Source organism: Strongylocentrotus purpuratus, unplaced genomic scaffold (genome assembly GCF_000002235.5).
Source record: "Strongylocentrotus purpuratus isolate Spur 01 unplaced genomic scaffold, Spur_5.0 spur5_scaffold_5, whole genome shotgun sequence".
Lineage (NCBI taxonomy): Eukaryota > Metazoa > Echinodermata > Echinoidea > Camarodonta > Strongylocentrotidae > Strongylocentrotus > Strongylocentrotus purpuratus.
This window is the reverse complement of record NW_022145611.1, coordinates 43,043,914-43,056,249: the sequence shown is the minus strand read 5'-3', so window position 1 is coordinate 43,056,249 and position 12,336 is coordinate 43,043,914. Positions and strand designations below refer to the sequence as shown.

The following is a 12,336-nucleotide window of genomic DNA, read 5'->3' as shown; positions in this document are numbered from 1 at the left end:
CGTAAACAAGTCGTAAAATACAGAGTATGACTCATTTAATTTTGTACAACCACTTACATTGTTCCAATCAATTTTACCTAGATCATCATGGAATTTATTAATATCATAATTTCTGAAGGTACGAAACACAGACTTTTTGTGGCTTGTTTTACTTGCCTTTTTAAGATGCTCAAATGCAACAAAGATAGGGAAATGATCTGATATATCAGTTTCTATAACTCCAGCATGAATAGAAGAAATTGTTACATTAGTGTACACATGGTCAATAAGAGAGGAAGTTGTTTTAGTTACTCTTGTTGGTGAAGTGATTAGTTGCTGCATACCCAAACATTGTAAAGAAGTTAAAAATTGTTCTGCTTTCATATCTATTCCTTCCTTGTGTAGTACATTAATGTTAAAATCTCCAAGTAAAACTACATTTGCTTTATCAATTTTCAATCTTTCTAATGTTACCAGCAAGGAGTTTTGAAATTGATCAATATCAGTAGGGGCAGTTACACTGTCATCCAAACACGCCAAAAAATGCCAAACCGGAGCCTGGCCGCGATGTTACCAAGGGCAACTACGCTTTACCGGCAGACATGCCAAGCCCCAAACATTCCAAAACGAAGTGTGATCTTTTGGCGTGTTTTGGCGTGTTTTGGCGTGTTTTGGCGTGTTTGGCAAGTATAACCGCTCGCAGTTGTAACATCGCGATGTTAGGCACGTGACTTGCGGCACTTCCGGATTGTTACCCGCGCTCTTTTAAACCACGTTCTTCCCGTGTGATATTTATAGCATTTCCATCGTCTGTGGGTACAGAAGAACGAGGGTCAAAATGAGGTTGGTGAGCTCTTGCTGTCGCCTCATAAAGTACCTAAAAAAACGAGCACGACGATCACTTTCCCTACGACGTCGGCGAATTCTCATAATTCCAATTAACAACGATGATTTTCTTAACCTTCCCATATCGTTTTTACTACTAGATTTCGATTGAATTTGGGAAAACTGAATCAGCAGCCGTAGTCCGTACTTCGTAACTTATCCACTCTTGCCTCAAATACTACACGCGAGATAAACAAAACATATCGCATGCATGCGCATGGGATGTATCGCTATTTAGCTAGCTATAGCGCTAGCTGGAAATTGCGCGCGCTAAAAATCTTATAGCAGGCCGGGGTCAAAGGTCGGGAAGACTGCACATGCGCATTACCAACCGAAACACGCCAAAACATCGCTGAACAGCTCCGTCGGTGATGTTTCAGCACAAGTGTAACCGGGTGCACGAAACATCGCGACTTTTCAAAATGAGGTATTTGACAGTATAAATGCGCCTAGTATTGGGCTTACGATAAATAATACCTACAGTAATTTTCCTACCATTCAGGTCAGTTTCTAACCAGAGACTTTCTGTGTGAGTGACTTCATGGTCAAGAATAACATATTTCAATGAAGAGTGAATGTAAGCTCCAACTCCTCCACCCCTTGTTCCACCTGTTCTACACTTTACCTCAAGGACATAATCATTTAAACCTAAAATACCTTTGTTTGAAACATTCCACACTTCTGATAAGGCAATTATATCAAATTTTGTTTTTAATGTATCTTCATATAACAAATTTAGATTATCAAAGTTCTTACTAAGAGATCTGATATTAACATGTGAAATACAGAATGAATGTAACATTTGCTCTGATAATGTATTATCAAATAAATGAGGGCTAACATTATGTGATTGAATTACAGATGACTCATTCTGTAATCTGTTCCATTTAAATAATAAAACATTTGTTGCTCATCATATTTATAAGTCATTTACATTATGGAGAGTTTGAAATCTTCGTATTTGATGTCATTTAGCCCAACATCAAACAAGTCATCAGGTGTTTTGATGACTTTGAAAGAGTCATCCTGCATTTTGCAAACGATATTCCCATTTTTTGTGGAAATATTTTTAACAAGTGGAGAGTTTTTTGCGCTTCTCAGCACAGAATATCGCATGGGGGTAAGATCATCGTTAACAAAAACGCCCTTGTAGGAAATTTTTCCCTTCAAAGCATACTTCCTATTGAATATTTCGTCCCTCTTTCGCCGAGATATGAGCCGAACTATCGTTTGGCGAGCTCCTCCTCCTCCCACTCTTGGCTTTCCAACCCGATAGCATGTTGAAATGTCATCTGGGGTGATGTTCACTCCAACCTCTTCTGCTAGCTGACAAACTTTACCCATCAAGGCCTCTTCTGATTCACCTGCATTTTCTTCTGTCTCCACTTGTCCTACATGCCCCTCTGTGAGTCCTATGATACGAAGGTTTTCCCTCCGCATCTGCTGGTCAACTTCATCCCTCTCGAATTGGCTGCGAAGTAGGTGTGGGTTGATATCCTCCTTCACAGAGGCAACACAGACTTCTCTCACTGCCTTCACAATTGCAGGTATTGCTGCCTTGACAGCTGTCTCAACAGCATTCCCGATGATAATGGCCAGATCATCTTGAGCTACTCCAATATTCCCCAACTGGTCATGAACACTTTGCACGTCGATGAAGACACCTTCTTTGGTTATGGGAGAGTCCAACATTCCTTGTTTCGCTTTAACTGTGCGATCTACTCCCTTGTGGGGAGTAAAAGGCTGTTTTGGTGATGGCATGGCCTGACCTTGACCTCTTTGTGAAGTAGGCAGGAATTTGCCAGGAGAAGAGTTGGGCTTTCCTCTGCCTCTGGTCATATTGCGAGGAATGTTTCACGAGTAATAAAACAACACAAATCTTGGTAGATGGGCACACTCAAAATGTTAAGCTTAGAACTCAGTCAAAACTTGCCTGGCATTCTCCCTCCAGCTATTCATAGGATTCTCCATCAACTATGCAAAATGGACCATACAATCTTAGACAGTGCTGCATTCCACTGTTGCTCTTGATATATCCAAGGGTATAAAGAAGATACATCAACAATCAAATACAACACACAGTTGAACAGACCCTGACATACCCTGGCAGAGTGCATTAGACACTTTCATTCAGCTTTATGACGTAATTAAACTAATAACCATATAAATCACTGACTTACAAGTAGATTACGTGAAAAAATATGGTTAAAAAAGTAAGAAATGGTAGGATTAAGGGGGAAGTCCAACCTAATTCTGAGTTGGGGGGGGGGGGGGGTGAGAAATATAGGTCAGTGAGCTAGAGTTTGAGGAAATGGGATAAACTAGATGGATCTTCTTCGACTGCATGCAGTCAAAATGATACCTCCACCATAGAGCAATTTTACAAACCAAAACAGAAGCAATTTTTTGTATTAAAGTTTGATTGTAATCTATTAACTGGTTCTCAGAAAATCGTGATTACAAGCTTTTTTTTCATATCATGTATGACCTTTTGATCTTTGACCTCATGACCCTAAAATCATCAATTCATTGGCTCTGCAAGATACATACATGTCCTGAGTTTGATAGTAATGCACTTGTCATTTGTAAGACGCACCTCTTGACCCCCGGGAATGGTGCGTCATTGTACCGATGTGAGTCGTACATTTTGATACCATGACGCACCTTCCGTCACAGAAAGTGACACACCATTACATTCCATCGACGCACATTTGAGTCAAACATACGACACACCATTTCATGAAAATGACTAGCCAATGACGCACATTTGAGAAACACTTCTGCTTGGAGAAAGTGACGGTCCCATTGATACACCAAATGACGCAACGTGGTAAAGTGACTTACTATGACGCACATATGGGTCAGTATTGTGACGGACATTTTGCGGCCATGACGGTACTGTGCGTCGCGATTTTGGGGAACATGATGCAACCATGACGCACCATCCCCGGGGGTCAAAAGGTGCGTCTTACAAATGACACCTGCATAATCCATACGTCAGTTCTAATGAGAATGCATTCACAATCTATTTTTGCATACATCATGAGCCCCATGTACTTTGACCTTTGATCTCATGACCCCAAAATCTACTCAGTTCATTGGCTCTGCAAGATACATACATGTTTTGAGTTTGATAGTAATCCGTCCATCAGTTCTATTGATAATGCGATCACAGGCTATTTTCGCATACATAATGAGCCCCATGACCTTTGACCTAATGACCTCAAAATCTATTCAGTTCATTGGCTCAGCAAGATACATACATGTCCTGAGTTTGATGGTAATCTGTCAATTGATTCTAATGATAATGCGATCACAAGTTTTTTTTGCATACATAATGACCCTGTGACATTTGACCTCGTGACCCCAAAATCTAATCACTTCATTTGCTCTGTATCAAAAAGCCAACAAGTTGGTATATGAACCTTGAACACACTGTACCCAAATTTAGCTTGTATGTTCTTTTTTGTATGACTTGCCATTTTCTTAGAAAGTCAAACAAACTGACTCACATTAATGCATATTTTCATACTGCATCTTTGAAATGCCACATTCTGGCTTGTCAAATGCTAACTCTTTCTCTTTTATTCGAGTTATTTCTAAAACACTCGGACAATTTATCTGGCATCTCGAATGACAGGTATTAGATTTGTTTGGTATGATAGTTTGTTTTTATCTGACTGCTAAGAAAGCATGTGTAAGCGTGTAAGTAAGCAACCAGGGGACAAACCACTTCCTTAGTAATGAGGATAAATGCCTTACTAAAGAGCACTAGCATTGACTTGGTTTTGAACCCAGTACCTCCCAGTTACAAGACCACTGCTCTAACACTGACCCATTGCGCCTTCATTTCTCAAGTTCTAGATCCTAACAGCCCTACAAGCCAGAGTATGACACATTACATACCTTACTTTAAGAATTGTCCTAATCCTGTCATCAAGCCTGTCATCAAGCCTGTAATCTGATTGGTTGAAAGTGAATCATGTTTTTTAACTATGCCTGCAGAAATTTAACTATACCCGCATTTTTGCGGACATAGTTAAATTTTGCTGTGATCCCCATTAGTTTACGTGTATAATATCACTTTGTGCCAGCTCAAGCACCGAAACCATAATCGCAGTGCGATTGAATGCAAAATTATCCTGTTCCACTGGAGCACAGTTCTGCTTTCCCTGTTCTACTGGAGCACAGTTTGATGATGATGATGATGATGATGATGATGATGATTGGTAAGTGAGTCGCACATGTATTCTCTGACTCTTTTACGGTATATAAAAGATATATTGACTGCTTTAATATTCAAGGCATAGTCATTTCGATAGGCTCTCGGGGACGATACATTCTGCTATGACCCCTTGAGCCTATAGAAACAACTATGCCTCTCTTAGCAGTCAATATATCTATAATACTATTCTCAAGAAAGGCTTTTTATAAAGTACGTCGCTATTGTTTGTGGGTTTTTGGTTCGTTTTTGTTTTTATATATAAAATATCCAAAATATCTAATATTGTTCTGAGGATTAGCCTCGACAGGCCCCTGGCCTTTGTTGGTCCCTCCCCCACATGTTTTTTATATCTACATGTATTTAGTTGTTCATATATTTTGTTCGCTATTTGTTTCTCTTAATATTATTGTTCGTTAATTGTGTATTTTTTATATGTCTGAACATGTATGTATACTTGTTGTTTTTTATGAACCACATGTGGAAATAAAACTTGAACTTGAACTTGAACTTGATTGAATTGAAGTTATAACTGAGAAAAGGGTATTCATTAGACCAACGGGCCAAAGGGGCGAACAGACATTTGCTCCTGATTGTATTTCATCAAGAGTACAAGGTAAGGGTTAAGTTTGGAGTTGGATTTAGGTTAGATTTAGAGTCAAGGTTAGGGTCAAGGTTAGGGTCAAGGTTAGGGTCAAGGTTAGGGTCATTGCTAGTAGTAGGTGTAGTGTATGGTCCAGGATAGAAGTTTGGAATTTGATTACAGTAGTTAGGATATTGACAGCAAAGTAATTGTCACCATAGTACATATCGTAGAACCGACATAGGACCAAAGGGATATTTTTAATATTCAGTCCCATTTCACATATGGATAACGTTAATTTAATCAGAACAATTCACATGCATTAAAGAACACTGGGAGGTAGATTAAGAACCACCGATCCCAATCCCTGTAGATGTTTGTAAGAACAAGACTCTCACCTGAGCAGAAACTGGAAGAATCTCCGAGCAAGACGGCTGACTGCATCCCTATACTCCACAACGATGACCTCCGACAGGGGTCGGAGAGGTGCATAGAAGGACCCAAGACTGGTCTCTAGAGCAGCTATCATATCAACCAAACAAAGGACAACAAGTTACAAGTGTGTGGAAGCAGCACACAACAGTGTTTATCACTCATTAACCCCTCCTGTGTCACTTAATGTGGCAATATTATACATAAATGATCTTTCGAAACTCAAATTCAGAGATTCAATTTTGAAATTTGATTGGGGTATTAGTCATAGGAACAAACTTTCCAATACATACATAGGCCTATATATGTTTCTGTTTCCTGGTTTCCTTGTCCATGTAATGTATTCTACTGGGCTTTGTTGTATCTTACTGTGGTGTGTTTTCTATTTGCTGTTTTTTTCTCAAATATATATATATATATATATTGGATAAGGCAGACTAATGGAACATGGTTGCAACTTCGAGTTTCACGCCTTGATCGCTCGCAAGGCGTGAAACTCAGAGTTGCAACCATGTTCCATTAGTCTGCCTTATCCAATATATATTTTGCTCTGCCTATAAGCATTGAGCACTGTACGGAGGAATAGACCAAATCTAAGTATATATATATATATATATATATATATATATATATATATATATATATATATGGAAACAGCCAGATAGTTATTTCTATGCCAGTTGTACAGTTATATTTGTGCATGACCAATACATTGAACTGAACTGAACTGAACTGGAAGAAAATGTAATCTTGTCTTAGCCAAAATATATAGAGCATATTTCTAAAGTTTTAAATCAACTTCTGAGACTTGATCATAAAGTATTATCATCTAGGAGCTACTAATGCTTACCTTCTCTGACTGCATTGAGTGGGAGACGAAGCAGGTAGTTTACTATGGCTGACAAACAAGCAAAGCAGGTACTACTTGCTGTGTTCCAGTTCAAAGCAGACAGCAAATGGGTGGCCTAATCATCAAATAAATGGAGAAAAAATAATTCCACTGGTTAATAACTTTAAGTGATAATTAGCAATTATGTGCACTAATGTATCATTGTCATATCTGCATGTTGTGTAAGTTGCTGTTTACAATTGCAAACCTACAATATCTAATAATTATTGCAATAAACTTTTTTATCTCTTCACTTGTAATTTTTGTAATATTCCATTTCAATGATAATAATTAAACCTAAGATTATTTTGCCTTCCATAGTCACATTTTCAAATCCACTTTAATTACAGTCATACAATAATAATAAAATATGCATGGTACATATTTTTCTTGAGTTTGTCATTCAATTTATTTCCCTGGGAAGAAAACAACTGTAAGTCACATACTTTTGATTACTCAGTTTCATATTATTCATGAAGTTGGATTGTCTCAGCAAACTGTGCAAACTGCCCTTACACTAAGGCCCATCAAACATGCTGCAATGATTAGAGAACAGAGTGGGTACTATTTATAAATGGTGCCACCACATAAGGTTTAACCACATGCACACATTCTCTATATACAAGTCATGTTATTTTTGTTTCAATGTTTTCTAACTTATCAAAAACAAAAATCTATAATAATAATACGCTAAGGCTCCGCGGGGGGCGCGACGTCTCGGCGAGCCTTTGTATTCTATTGTTTTTTAATGAGATCGCCGACCGAAGTTGGTGCAGCTATCTCCTCCTGAACCCTCCCCTCGGGGTAACCGTGCCCGGTGCCATCGTCCGCGGGAGAGTCTACTCTGTGGAATTGGCTATACTCCGCCCGAGGTCCTCCTCCGTGTCGACGTCCAGGGCGAAAACAGACGCGATATGCATAATGCAGGATATGCGTGACGACAGAGATACCTCATGGATATTCAACATGACATCCGTAGACACACGACCGATGACTATCCACTCACATTAAGTTGCGTATTAAATGCACTATGCACAGGGTCGGGATTACCCAGAGTAAAGCGTCTTGCTATATGATGTGCTCTGTAGTAGCTAGGTGCTTTGTAGTAGCTGTATCAAACAGACACACAACAGATGACCATCAACTCACATTATGTTACGTATTAAATGCTCTATGCAAAGGGCGGGATAACCCCCGAGTAAGCCATCTTACTATAGGGTGTGCTTTGTACTCGCTGCACAAGCCAGAGAGATACACGGGGCTAATTCCCGTCGACGTCAAAACTTAGAGACCTATTTCCATCATGATTGCCGCGATTTTTATATAGTTTTCGTGAATGGAGGTATGAAATCAAAGCTTATTTTGTGATTATTACGGCCATTTATACTTAATTTTGATTATCATTTTCTAAAGGAAAGTTTTCACAAGAAAACCATTGGACTGACAGTTCAGTCGCAAGCTAACTTCAGTCAACACATACAGTATACACGGTGCTGCGGCTGGGGCGCTTTGACCAAGACTGAGCTGCGCTAGAGTCGAAGAGTTTGGGGGGCCAAGCAGGCCAATATTCGTACAACTATATAACTACACATACGTCTATCCATCCATCGAAGAACCCGTCAACACAACAGCGTGCGGGCCGAAGTGGCAAAAATTTGTTTCTTATCTTTACAGTAAATTACAAGAAAGCATTGAATAAGGTTATGAATTGTACATTTGCATATTAATAGTTCAATATCAACCATGCAGACAGAAGCATGTGCCTTCATGCATTGCAAAACGATCAGTTGCGTAATGAGTAAAATTGTTTGGGGGGGGGGGGGGGTGCAGAAAAAAAATCGGCATCACCATGCACCATTCTTGCATGTTACATGAAGGCTCCAAGAAACATTTTTCAAAGTGGGGAGGGGGGGGGGGGTCAGTTAGATCGCAGCGGGTTGAGTGTATATAGGCGTGGGGTCCACGGGTTTCAAGGGGCCATAAACCTTCGAAAGCTCGGGGTTTTAGGCGTTTAATTAGGGTCAGATGAGCATATTTTTAATACTTTATTTGTGACACTTGCGGGTTACTATTTGGCGTGGGGTCAATACGTAGAGTTGCGTAGTGTTGCGTACCAACTACGCTGGCCTACGTTACTATATGCTGAGGGACGGAAAGGGGTACGCAAGATGAACGAAAACAATTCAACATGTTTAATTTTTTTCGCGTACTTTCGACGTAGAAACTTGACGCAGAAAGTACGCCTTTTTACGCAACACTACGCTACATGCCTACGCAACAGTACGCTACCCTACGCCAGATCGACAAAGCAGTAAAAGCTTTCCACACAGTAAGCAACCATAAGCAAACCTGTACGCCAGCCTACGCATAACCTACGCAGGGACTATTTTCCCATTAATACGCAGCCTAATTTCTGCGTAGTCGGTACGCCACACTACGAAACTCTACGCAGTTCCAGTGGCTTAAAGAATAACTACCGGTACAGTTGGATCGTTTTTTTTTTTTTATATAAGGCCAAATTAAAAAAAAAAACATGTTTAACTTTAGCGTCCTGTTTTTTCAAAAAATGGGAAGGAGGAGACCCTTTTTTTTTTTTTTCTTTCTTTCAAAATGGCCTCTCCGTACATTTTCCCTGACATTCGGGCTATTTTTCAAGATGGCGGCCGACATTTTTTTTTTTTTTTTTTAAATCAGAAATAAATTTTAGCAGTGCTTTTCATGTTTGTTTTCTTTCAAAAAATTCAAAATAAAAAATTCAAAAAAAAAAAAAAAAAATAGGAGGCGGCCCCCAAAAAGGAAGCGGGCGGGGACGCTGTTTTTTTACCTTTCGAAAAAAACAAAAAAACAAAAAAACAAATTAAACAAATTTTTAAAAAAAAATTTGGAGGCGGCCTCCAAAAAAGGAAGCGGGCGGGGACGTTAAACATGTATATTTTTTTAATGGCCTGAATGGCAAATAAAGTTCTTGGTGGTTTTAATTTAGACAGTCTCTATATATCTATTTACACCCCCCCCCCCCCCCCCTCTAGAATCCAGCGGATTTCCGCGGGTCCTGCTAGTATATAATATTCGTTCGTTCGTGTCTCCTTAGATCAAGATTACTGTAATCTTGATCTTCGGAGTAGTTGCTACAACCGGCCGTGTCAGACACGTTGCCCCGGGGTGCGAGATAGGACTCTTGTAGCGTGCCCCCATTTAAAACAATTATACAGTTACAGTTATATAATATTAATTTAAATGTATTTGAAAACTTTCAACATATATGCCATGAGATTTATATCACAACTTATTACAAATGAAATTCTTACCTCATCAATCTGATCATTAGCCAGATAGAGATGGGTGAGCTGTTGTGCTCCTAGGCTACCTCGGCTCATCACTCCTAGTCCCATCTGTACCAACACCAGTGGTCCTCTGAAACATACATAAGGATATCCCATTAGAAAATCTTTTAATATCATTTTATTCAAGAACAGAGCAACACAGTTGCTTATCACGAAGTTTAATTTCGATTTCAAAGCCTATTACATTTATCAAAAGTACAAGGAATATATCTAATACAATACAAATATAGAAAAGCAATTTGAAAAATTCACAAAAAGGATGAAAGGAACATTATAACAACCTTAGAAATTGTGAGGAAGGAGCAGATGGCAACTTGTCTTTCTGTTGCTAATCCTCTTATATTAATTCATTGTAAAGCAAATATCTATGCCAAAAAGGGATATTCATATCTCACATTGGGAGTGATACGTATTTTAGGTCCCACATACATTATAATATCAATATCAGCAGCCCACATTTTAAATCAACATATATATTTGAGAGTGGCAAGAATTGATAGTCATTATATGATATATTTATATAGTAACCGATTGAAAGTGATGAAATAAGCACTGGTGGCCAACACAATACATATGTTTGAGGGTGATAAACATTGATAACTATATATTTGAATCCATGTTACCTATTGAGAGTGATAAGCATAGAGTCCTGAGCGTCAGGAATGCTGTCCCAGGAACATGATGGTGACGACGCCCAAGATAAATCTACAATATGGCTTTCAAGTCTACGGAAGGAAAACAAAATAATGATCAGAGGACAGTAAGTAACATTTCACCACAATTTATACATGATGTACTGACAAATAGGAGGGAAATACAAGTACCGCATATCTTAAAGGCACACAATTCCCATTTCAGTGAAGCCTGCATTATCTTCTTTTAAAGCTTATCTGCCATAGTTTACAGGAGGGATAAGACCGCCCTGCAAGGTCACTGGACAGGTGGTTATCTCATCAACTCAGCTCTCAGTTAACATAAGAAAAAGAGGATTATGGGGGACCAATGGTCACCGATTAGGCATTGTTTGGATATAGAGGGCGCAAGTAGCTACAAGTAGTGCAGTGGGCCTTTAATATCAGATACTGAATGTTATGCAAAAACACAAATGGAGAGCTCACATCACTTTGGATTTGAAAGGGGATTATTTTGTATGTATTGTCATTGTTCACCTTGATTTTGTATCATTAGCTTTATGACCTTACATCAAAACTTAATTTAAGGGTTGTGATTTGAAAATAACTGATGATATTGAAGCAGAGGTAAATATAAGATTCACTTTAACAGTGCACAGTAACCTAACTACATAAGATTAAAAGCCAGATTTAAAACCAGAATTGGGGGGGGGGGGAGGCTAAGGTAGATTTAACCTAAAACCGAATGGGAATCCTAACCCTAACCCTATATCTTGTATGAAATAAAGCCACATCAAATTTGGAATCACATATTTCCTCACCTGAAATGAGTTGTTAAGGATAGAACAGACTTGGGTTCAAGCTGCTCAGAGTTTGAGTAGAAGAACAGAGTATTCAGAGCCATGTCAAAGCACTGCAGGTCAAATGACAAAGGTTATCATGAAAATCAAAATACATCAAATATAAACATTTTGAAAAAAATGTTATTCTATACAGGTATATAAACATTGGGAAGCTTAAGATTTTAGTCATCTCACCCACATCAAAATATTTTTTTCCTTCATTTTTCAGTAGTTTTCACTTCAAATGATGCCAAATTATGTATGCACAGCTTATCCATTAGTTCTTATTCAAACAAGTAAAATACTTAGAGCATTATAATCCTACCATCATAAAAGTTTACAACATCCTGGATTTAAAGTTTATTTGTTATTTATTCCTAACAAAGTAGAAATGACTGCTTCTTTACTCTCTACTTTTCTGTGAATCTATTAAACATGAAACAGCAAACGCCCAAGAAATAATCTCTATTTCAGTATCGATGAAGACCTATTTTTCCAGTGTAATCACACATGAGTGTAGGATTCCTA

At 38.6% G+C, this 12,336-nt stretch overlaps 1 protein-coding gene across 2 annotated transcripts in view; it reads right to left on the bottom strand.

The window, feature by feature from the left end:
* The window catches only part of LOC753239 (WD repeat-containing and planar cell polarity effector protein fritz homolog), a 37,187-nt gene that overhangs the window by 11,412 nt on the left and 13,439 nt on the right, over positions 1-12,336 (bottom strand). For both annotated transcript variants that reach the window (XM_030998978.1, XM_030998977.1), the window contains exons 16-20: positions 11,788-11,879; positions 10,958-11,059; positions 10,299-10,404; positions 6,952-7,066; positions 6,068-6,191 (exon numbers count right to left, since the gene is read on the bottom strand). In XM_030998978.1, the coding sequence (XP_030854838.1) occupies positions 6,068-6,191; positions 6,952-7,066; positions 10,299-10,404; positions 10,958-11,059; positions 11,788-11,879 (539 nt within the window). The remainder of the gene's footprint in view (positions 1-6,067; positions 6,192-6,951; positions 7,067-10,298; positions 10,405-10,957; positions 11,060-11,787; positions 11,880-12,336) is intronic.